The 11,316-nt window shown below is 41.1% G+C and overlaps 1 protein-coding gene across 1 annotated transcript in view; it reads right to left on the reverse strand.

Moving 5' to 3' along the window:
* Positions 1 to 11,029, reverse strand: part of LOC308085815 (high-affinity choline transporter 1-like) — a gene marked incomplete at both ends in the record, with an annotated part of 30,375 nt that extends 19,346 nt beyond the window's left edge. The window contains 3 exons of the mRNA XM_080429125.1: positions 298 to 453; positions 964 to 1,077; positions 10,846 to 11,029. Of these exons, the coding sequence (XP_080285251.1) occupies positions 298 to 453; positions 964 to 1,077; positions 10,846 to 11,029 (454 nt within the window). The remainder of the gene's footprint in view (positions 1 to 297; positions 454 to 963; positions 1,078 to 10,845) is intronic.
* Between the last annotated feature and the right edge of the window lie 287 nt (positions 11,030 to 11,316).

An 11,316-nucleotide genomic window follows, 5' to 3' on the forward strand; every position in this document is an offset into this window, starting at 1 on the left:
AAGCCACTTATTACACTGACACGCAAACGTGTTATAATGTGCACCTTGCCTGACTAATAAAGTGCCTTCCTCAAAGAAAAAGAAAGAAAAGAAAAAGTGAGGGAAAAAAAGCGTCAGTACCGGGCCCTGGGTCGGACGCATATTAATAATTAATGGTCGGGCTCGATTCAGGTCGGACACAAATATGTCGGTAACGGGACGTGTTCGGGCCCGATCCCAGCTCTACTCTGCATTAAGTCGTGACCAGGCTTTTCTCCTCGGAAATGCGAAAAGGCTGGGAACGAGGCTATGACTGACCCAAGGCAGACAGGGTGCAGGCCACCCACAGAATGTCACCGAGGAGACTGGGAAGCAGAAGGGCTGTGGTGATTGTGTTGCCATAGCGATGCTGAAATGGATCCATCATCGTCACATAGCGCTTAGACCTCATTTGTTTAGCAAAGACCAAGCCTCCTGTTGGTGGGAGGGGGGGGGGGTCAACAGAAGACAGTGAAGTGATAATTTAATTTAAAAGAAAAAAAAACATTACTGCATCAAAAGTAACTAACAGATTATACTATACAAACTGGTCAAACATTGGTCAAATAAACGTGCTATTTTGACAATATTTATCTGTGGAACCGAGGAAACAAAATTAAATGCCAACTTCTACAATTCCAAGTGCTTGTCAGGGTGGGGGATCCCCAGTTCCAATATGATTATTTTGGGGGTTACCCAGTACATATTATTTTGGGGGGTCCCCAGTTCTATGATTATTTTGCGGGTCCAAAATGTAAAAAAATCTTCCCACCAATTTTGTACCCAAATCCTATTTTAGTGAAGTTGAGGGCATAATAAACAAGATGTTGGAGTGTGTTTTGTGTTTTTTCTAAAAACAAATACACCGGCTTAAATCTCAGCTCTTCCCAGACTACAATGGACAGTCCTACAGAAAATGGAAAGAATATACATGCTGCTTCTTACCAACGAGGAATAAAAGCACAAATGAAGGGGGCCCTAGGGCCCAGATGACGCCACGAGAGGGAGTGTAGACAGCCTCAGCAGTACCCATGATGTAGCCTCCTCCAACCCAGGTGGCTGATGATGAAGATAAAGCAGTTAACACAGTTAACACAGTCACATACTGTATACACATACACATACACATGAACACAGACACACACTTAGATTGACACTAAAAAACAGAACTTGTATTCCAATGGATCCAATGTAGTATTGAGAGCCACAAGCTCTTAATACTTTTCATTGGTTAAATATTTACTGCAGAAAGCCCACATGGAAGACTTATGCTTCGTTCACACCAAAGGAAGCTGGACATTAAAAAAAGCAGAAATCCATTTGGATTAGCGATCAAACTGGGCGTGTCCAAGTACCTGTTACTCAAGTCTCCGCAAGTGTGCTTGTATGAAGCGAGACAAAACAGGCTGTTAAAACAGAATACCGCTGCTCTCCACTAGTCCGTCTCAGGAGACACTCTCACAGTGAACACCACTCGGTGGTTCCCTATGCTAAAAATGACTTAACTTAATAATCTTAATAAAAAAGCACAAACTAACTACTTCACAAGAACAATGTTGGTGTAATTAGGAGATTCGACAGGGAATCTATGTCGTGACTGCCGTGGTCCTCTCCTCTGCCCGGGGAGAGGGGTCGCAGGATTGCTATACATGCCAGCCAGTTCATAGCTAAAGTATAAAAGTAGTAGCAGTTTATTTCATGGTTTGATGCTTCGCTGTACTGAAGCGACATTATTAATATATATATTATATATAAGGACCATGGCAGGCCGTCTCCCCAGCTGACAGACACACACACACACACACACACACACACACACACACACACACACACACACACACACACACACACACACACACACACACACACACACACACGCATACGTACGTGCCGGTTCAGAGATAAAGTAACTCAAGTACTGTACTTAAGTACTTGAGGTATTTTTACTTTACTGGAGTATTTCCAATTATCAATACTTTACTTCTACTCCGCTACATCCCAGAGGCAAATATTGTACTTATACGCCACTACAAATATTTGACAACTTTAGTTACTGATTTTGACTATTATTACAAAAAACACTTCAACTCTATACATTTCGGCCATTTGAAAATAGCAGATCTACAAGCTCACAATGTTTTAATGTTCACAACAACAACAACAACAATAAATATAGCTGCAAGCAGCAATAAGCGGTTTCGAGGGATAAGGAAGAGACAGGAAGAGGCAGGCAGACAGGCAGACAGTGAGAGAGAGACAGACAGGCAGACAGACAGACAGACAGGCAGACAGTGAGAGAGAGGCAGACAGAGAGACAGACAGACAGACAGACAGACAGACAGACAGACAGACAGACAGACAGACAGACAGACAGACAGACAGACAGACAGACAGACAGACAGTGACAGAGTGAGAGACAGGCAGACAGTGACAGAGTGAGAGAGAGGCAGACAGACAGAGTTAGACAGTGACAGAGTGAGAGAGAGGCAGACAGAGGCAGACAGACAGACAGACAGACAGACAGACAGACAGACAGACAGACAGACAGACAGACAGACAGACAGACAGACAGTGACAGAGTGAGATAGAGGCAGACAGAGGCAGACAGACAGACAGACAGACAGACAGACAGACAGACAGACAGACAGTGACAGAGTGAGAGAGAGGCAGACAGACAGACAGACAGACAGACAGACAGACAGACAGACAGTGACAGAGTGAGAGAGAGAGGCAGACAGACAGACAGACAGACAGACAGACAGACAGACAGACAGACAGACAGACAGACAGACAGACAGACAGACAGACAGACAGACAGACAGACAGACAGACAGACAGAGTGAGAGAGAGGCAGTGCCAGAGTGAGAGAGAGGCAGTGACAGAGTGAGAAGAAGTGAACATGCATTAATTAACAAAGTCAGGATTTTTGTTCAGTAAATTATATTTGGACTGGTTAAATTGGGGTTTGAACCAGGGACCTACAGACTTGCGGTTAGACAGTGTAAAGGATAAGGATAATTCCTTTAACAGGTCCGTTCATGAAAGTCCTTGCGGCGTTGTTTCCAATGAGGGCCTGTGAGCAATTAGGGGTTAAGAGTCTTGCTCAGGGACACATTTCATTTCATCGACACATTTGCTGGTCTGGCCTGGAATCGTACCTGGGGCAACTACTCTCAAAAGCATTTCATGTTATTGTTTAAAAATTGCACATGTCTGAATTAACAGGGTCATGTTTTGTACAATGCAATTTAAATGTAAACTGTGATGAGTGGGGTTTGAACCGTGGACCTTCGGCACATGAGGCTAACACTGTACTGATCAAGCTATTCAACCCACAGTCTTAGTGAGTGAAAAAGGAGAATCCAACAAAACAAAACAAAAGAGGGAATGAAGTACATCATACATTGAAAATAACTACTCTCAATAAGCGTTTCATTTAACAATTGCACGTTTATTCATTGATACAGTCATGTCGTGTGCAATGCAATTGAGATGAAGTCTGCATGAGGTGGGATTTGAACCAGCGACCCTGTGGTTTCAAGGCAGATGATTAAGCCATTGGACCAACAGACCTGAACTGATGAAAAAGGAGCTCACACATTTGACACAGTTTCACGCAAATTGCTCAGAAATCCTGGGTTTAAATGTTTTTCAAACTGCTCAATATGGCGTAAAATCTAAGGGCGGAGCTTACTGGTCAAAGTGATAGATATGTTCCTCATGAGTCAAGGCACATGTGTAAGCAAGTTTCACGGCTGTCGGCCAAACGAGGCATGACTTTTGCCTGTTTAAAGTTTGCATTTTAAAAAAATTGCTATAGCGCCCCCCTTTGACCAATTGGAGTAAGATTGGTTTCAGTGATACTTGGAATGACCCTCTACAATATTGCAAAATGTCAAACAAATGTGAGTCTGCATGTATGTGTTAGGGGCAGACGAATAATTTTCATAAAACTGCAATATTCATTGGCTCATAAAAGCTTAACGTTTTCACTTGTGGAAAATCCGCTCGCTCACGTCTGTCGGTATAGGTCCAAAGTTCATGTGTAAAACGTTTTGTGCAGATTGCTCAAAAATCCCAGGAGGAGTTTGATTTTAACTGCTTTTCATATAATTCGAAATGGTGGGAGATCTAAAGGTCAGAGGTCAAAAGTGTGAAAGTTGTTAGGCATGAGGAGACGCATGTGTGTATCGAAGTTTCATGGCTGTAGGTCAAACAGGGCATGAGTTGTACCTGTTCAAAGTCAATTGAGTGAAATAGCGCCACCCTTTGGCCAATGGTTGTGAGTTTCGGGTCTTCGCCATTTGGCATAGCCCTCTACCATATTGCCGAGTTTCGTAAAAAGTGACCACGCGGTTAGGCCAGAACTGCCAAAAACGGCGGAAGAAGAATAGTGAAAGCCAAGAGATGCAATAAGGCTTCGAGCCTGATAGGCCTCGAAACCTTAATTATAATAATAGGCCTATATATATATATATATATATATATATATATATATATATATATATATACACAGTATATACATTATGTACTATAGGCCTATCTATCAGTTGTTATTATTATTATAAACGATCAATCTATCTATCTATCTATCTATCTATCTATCTATCTATCTATCTATCTATCTATCTATCATTATGCATAGGCCTATATTCTAATCTATGTGATCTATCCATCTATCTTTCAACTTTTGCAATGAGATGAAGCGATTGGTTCATTGATATCTGAACGCAACAAACCAATTGAAATGATTCCCTCACAAAACTACTTTTTGTGGGCAACATATGGTATAAATAAAGGGGTTTTAAAGACTCATGTCATAGCGACAACATGGATCATCAGCGGATCAGATGACGGAGGCTCCTGATCATTCATAAAATAGCCGATCTACAAGCTCTTCTATTTTCAAACGATTTTCATACATTTTATACATCTGAAAACTTGTGAAATGGGACTTTCTGCATAATGAGTATTTTCTACTTTTGGTACATTAAGTATATTTTGATGCAGGTACTTTTGTACTTTTACTCAAGTACATTTTTAATACGGAACTTCTACTTGTAATAGAGTATACCTACATTGTAGTTTTGATACTTTACTTAAGTAAAACATTTGAGTACTTTTTCCATCACTGACACCACCACACACCCACACAAATGCAGAAGACGTGCTGCAGGCTGCAGCGGGGAGAGAAACACGTTTCAAAGCAGGCCAGCCAGATTGATCATCATCACACACACATGGTGTGTCGGTGATGGAGGTTATAATTAATGAATTAATCATTAATTTAATGACAGTATGTAGGAGTATGTAACTTTAATGTTCGTTTTTTTGTGGGTGTGTGTTTGGCGTCCGGCGTTCAATGGTCACATAGGCTGCAATACCCCGCTCCGCCCGGTGAGAACCAGGCACGGTCGGCAGACCGTGTGACAGTCCTCTGCCCTGGGAGCAAGGCTTCTCCCTGGGAGAGCTAGGGTGAGAGGCCGTCACGGAACACAACCGATTTTCCCCGCTTCCACGACTTGTTTGGTTGTATATCCTTTTATTTCAGACCATAAATATGCCATGTTCTTGACAAATCAAAATTTATATTACATAATACAGACATTGCCTGAATGAGCTAGTCCCCGGGCTACTCAGATCATGCTGTGCTCTGATTGGCTAGAATTCAGCTTTTAAAAGCTCATCAAAAAATTTAAAAAGCTGATTTGCATAGAGATAACATTGACGATAAAAGTTGATTCATTGTTCAGCTTGCCGCCGGTGTGAACGCAGCATTAACCACTTTCAACCTGATGTCCCTATTTTGGGCATGTCACTATAGGCTAAATGTTTCACACATTTTCAAAAGTAGCAAATCTACAAGCTCACAACGCATTGCATCTTTTCAGTACTTTTGCACAAAGCTGTCATACGCTATGTACAAAGTAGGGAATTCATTTTATTTTATTATAAAGATGAAATGGAGATACAAGGGCCCTCATTCATCAATGGAACGTAGAAACCAGCTTAAATTTGAGCGCAGGAATGAGTTTACGCTCACGTCCATGTGGGATTTATCAAGCAATCCTATACAGCCAATCCTAGCGTACATTTGGTCTGAGCTTTGATAAATCTGACGGCAGAAACCGACCATCATTTAAATAACACGCCCTTAAATATTCTCGAAACGCCCCGATTTTACGACATGAACGACCGGAATACGACCAAACAACGTATGGAAAGCCAATAAGAACGAGTTTCCCCCACCCGCCTCGCTGCCTGTCATGTCCGCATCCGACTACACACACACACACACACACACACACACACACACACACACACACACACACACGCACACGCACACACACACACACCCCTACTTGCAAGCCCAACTGTGTAGCATTTTTCCACACTGTGTAAACAGCAGTCTTTCATGTATTCCGTAACGGTACAATTGTTAACAAGTAGGCTAGCAGCCTACATGAATGACACCAATCCCATTGTCATGAATGGAGTATGTTTGTATATATTAATCTAACACATTACCGACATGCACAGTTTGCTTTAGAGTTACACTAAAATAGAGCAATCATGTATTCCCTGTGAGTAACGGGCTGCTGTGAAGCCACGTTAATGAGAGATAGCCCGGCAAGGCAGTCATAATCTGAACGTTTGTGGAGTGATTGATGAGTGAATGCATAAACATTAACGGATGAAGGCTGGTGTGTGCTAGGATGGTTATATCTCCGATCTCCCATGGCCCAAATAAATCCACATAGTTAGGGAATTTTAGCAAAATATTTGGACCATCTGTGAAAAAATTTACTACCAATAGCTTTCTTCACAAATGTGTTCTTATAGGTGTCTAGAATCACCTCTCAAAAAAATCAACCCCAAATCCTCGTGGAAAATCCTGGAGAGCCAATCAAAGTTAAGGAGCCCAGAGGGCTTGGGTGAAAAATATGAAAAGAAATAAAAGTATTGTGAGGTGTCTAACTAGGGGTTTTCAGGGGTGCTGAATCCATTCCAACCATTATTTTTGAGTAAAAATGTCTCCCTGGCCATCTAATATTGGTATATTGGTTATTGTTAGTGTATAATCAGTGTATAATCAATGGTAGGGGATTGGGGTGTTGTTGAATTGATTCTATTTTGAAAAATAAAATAAGAAAATATTGCTAAACACTTGATAAGAGTGTACACCTACTGTGCACATGCTCAGTGGGATACACTGTCTGCATGTGGGGAAGGAGCGGGAGTGTTCCATCCTGGAAAATATGTCTGGACGATTTTAAGGTACGGTAGTTTATCTACTTTTTGGCATTTATTTTCCTCTGCTGGCAAAACTTTTGATTACTGTGAATTTAGATGTAAATTTTCTCTAGCCTATTGCTTACATTGAACAATCATTAGTTAAACAATCATGACACTTGTCTTTTAGTAGACAACATGGAAGAGGATTCTGTAGCTTGTGGCTTAAGGTGCTTCATCTGTGGTGGTCCTGAGACTGAGATTCAAAAGCTCTCAAAAGTCACCCAAAAAGGCTATGCACAGATGTTGTCTTATTCTGAGAGTGTGGATGATGCAGCATTAATCAGAAGACTACATGAGGACTGGAAAAACTGAGATGACCCCAAACTAAGATACCATTTGGAATGCAAAACCGAGCTATACAGTCGTGCAAGAGGTATATCCACTGGAAATCGTACGTTCTTTTCAATGTGATGAAAGTTGCCACTTGCAGATTTCAATTCTATTCTATGTTGTGAGTGACATCATAATTTAATAAAAACTTTAAACATAATCTATTCTTTAGAGCAAGATGAGCAAGACCAACGGCCAGACAGGAAGAAAAGACGCAGGGCATTGTCTGGGTCAAGTAGTTCAAGTGCTAGCTGGCACACTTGATCTACCATAATACTTGCATCCTTTGCAATGAAGGTATCAATGCTGGCACATTGAAAATAAACCCTGGTAAGTCTTTTGTATGTAAGATTCAAATGAATTTTGATAATTGTTTTTCTTGCTCCTCATTGTAGGCTTCCACTCAAAGTAGAATAATTTAATCATGCACATACTGTATGTGGCTACCTTTTATCCAGACAGAGCTCGGCAGTTGTATCGTGCACCTGATAATGTCTACCAGGACCAACTGAAAGGAGTTTGATGCAGAGAGCAAAGCGACGAGGTGATGACTGGGGACTTGAAGTTGCTGGTCGCCTGGTGGCAGAAGAGGCAGTATATCATATTCGATGCAGAAGAGACTTTGAGAACCCTGTTACAAAGTCTGAGGTAACATTATGTGGATACACAATACAGCTGTACAATACAACTCACATTTCTTATCCTGAGGGAAGAAATATAATTTTTAATAGTGAAACTTTTGATTTCAAAATAATTTATTCTGCAAGATTGATATGGGTCCAGGAATGAGGGGGACTAATAAATGTGAGTTGTATTGTACAGCTGTATTGCGTATCCATATAATGTTACCTTAGACTTTGTAACAGGGTTCTCAAAGTCTCTTCTTCATCGAATATGATATACTGCCTCTTCTGCCACCAAATCTATAATACCAGACAGGCGACCAGCGACTTCACGTCCCCAGTCATCACCTCGTCGCTTTGCTTTCTGCATCAAACTCCTTTTCAGTTGGTCCTGGTAGACATTATCAGGTGCACGATACAACTGCCGAGCTCTGTCTGGATAAAAGGTAGCCACATACAGTATGTGCATGATTAAATTATTCTACTTTGAGTGGAAGCCTACAATGAGGAGCAAGAAAAACAATTATCAAAATTCATTTGAATCTTACATACAAAAGACTTACCAGGGTTTCTTTTCAATGTGCCAGCATTGATACCTTCATTGCAAAGGATGCAAGTATTATGGTAGATCAAGTGTGCCAGCTAGCACTTGAACTACTTGACCCAGACAATGCCCTGCGTCTTTTCTTCCTGTCTGGCCGTTGGTCTTGCTCATCTTGCTCTAAAGAATAGATTATGTTTAAAGTTTTTATTAAATTATGATGTCACTCACAACATAGAATAGGATTGAAATCTGCAAGTGGCAACTTTCATCACATTGAAAAAAACGTACGATTTCCAGTGGATATACCTCTTGCACGACTGTATAGCTCGGTTTTGCATTCCAAATGGTATCTTAGTTTGGGGTCATCTCAGTTTTTCCAGTCCTCATGTAGTCTTCTGATTAATGCTGCATCATCCACACTCTCAGAATAAGACAACATCTGTGCATAGCCTTTTTGGGTGACTTTTGAGAGCTTTTGAATCTCAGTCTCAGGACCACCACAGATGAAGCACCTTAAGCCACAAGCTACAGAATCCTCTTCCATGTTGTCTACTAAAAGACAAGTGTCATGATTGTTTAACTAATGATTGTTCAATGTAAGCAATAGGCTAGAGAAAATTGACATCTAAATTCACAGTAATCAAAAGTTTTGCCAGCAGAGGAAAATAAATGCCAAAAAGTAGATAAACTACCGTACCTTAAAATCGTCCAGACATATTTGCCAGGATGCAACACTCCCGCTCCTTCCCCACATGCAGACAGTGTATCCCACTGAGCATGTGCACAGTAGGTGTACACTCTTATCAAGTGTTTAGCAATATTTTCTTATTTTATTTTTCAAAATATAATCAATTCAACAACACCCCAATCCCCTACCATTGATTATACACTGATTATACACTAACAATAACCAATATACCAATATTAGATGGCCAGGGAGACATTTTTACTCAAAAATAATGGTTGGAATGGATTCAGCACCCCTGAAAACCCCTAGTTAGACACCTCACAAGACTTTTATTTCTTTTCATATTTTTCACCCAAGCCCTCTGGGCTCCTTAACTTTGATTGGCTCTCCAGGATTTTCCACGAGGATTTGGGGTTGAACTTTTTGAGAGGTGATTCTAGACACCTATAAGAACACATTGGTGAAGAAAGCTATTGGTAGTAAATTTTTTCACAGATGGTCCAAATATTTTGCTAAAATTCCCTAACTAACAGGGTGAAGATCACCTGAGCTGGGCACAGGTTTGGAGCGTCTGGTTCTTATCCTTAGCCCAGGTTGCACACAACTCCAGAGGACGTATCTTCTGTATATAAGTTTATATACTTATAGGGATTATTTAATGGTGTGTTAGATATACATTTTGGAGTGGATACATGTGTCCAGATACTTGTCAAATTGTTAGACAATGCTGCTCCGCGTGCCGTACGCTCAAGTCAAAGTCACGATTGAATGATAAATGCCGACAATTGCGGCGATCTCGCCGTACACCTGTTTTTTTGGTCTACACCACTTTGATAAATGAGGGCCAAGGTTTCTGCCCAACACCAATGGTTTTCAAACTACAGCATGGGAACAGGGGCGTCATGGGAAAAGGCAATCTCACAAAGAATTATTGCTCTACCTAAAGCTGACAATGGGATGTTGGTTACAAAAATACAGAAAATGGTTTCACGAGCTGACAAAGTCTGGTGGAGAGCGATGACTTACTGTATAGACCCAGCCGTACCGATGTAAAGATGACGCCACCAGTCTTTGTGAAACCATTTTCTTGGAAGGCTATAACAATGCATGTTTTTTTCAGATAATTACATTTCTTCATATATTTTTGGGCTTGTAGATCTGTTTTTGAAACATTTGGAAATATTGAACAATTGTGAAATGTTTCAATAATTGTGAAAAGTTTCCCTGGCACAGCTTTTCGGATTGGGGGTCGGCGTTCACATCAATCTGGGGGTCCTTGACATGAAAAGGTTTGTGAATCCCTGATCTATGACATATGCATCGTCGTACAAATTGTATTTTCTCACCTGTCATTGTGAAGATGCCAATATAAATGTTGATGTTGCGTCCCCCTATCATGGTGACTTCACTTCTGAATCCCACACATTTCTTCTCCTCCCTCATGGATTTCCTAGAAGCCCAGACCCCCATCGCCAGGATCAAGGCATAGAAGACCAACAGTGCTACCAACGCAGCTATGTTTAGAGCCATCGTGAAACTGTAACACAGAAATGCAAGCAGACAGGATGTGTAACATATTGAAATGTCCTTGATCTTGATCAATCTCTTACTGCTCCTGTTGCTGCCATGCATGACTGCCGCTGCCATCGGGTGAGTCTAATGATAAAATGTATTATTTATCAAGGAAATGTCATAATTAATGCTGGAAAATGCTTTCCCCTCAGGGGCAAAAGGACCATAGCCTACTGTGTCTGGAGAACACATGGGAGATGGGGCTGTTGCTAAACTGCACTGAATCGAAAGTAAATAACTGTTAT

This window comes from Gymnoscopelus braueri (assembly GCF_963280865.1).
Source record: "Gymnoscopelus braueri genome assembly, chromosome: 5".
NCBI lineage: Eukaryota > Metazoa > Chordata > Actinopteri > Myctophiformes > Myctophidae > Gymnoscopelus > Gymnoscopelus braueri.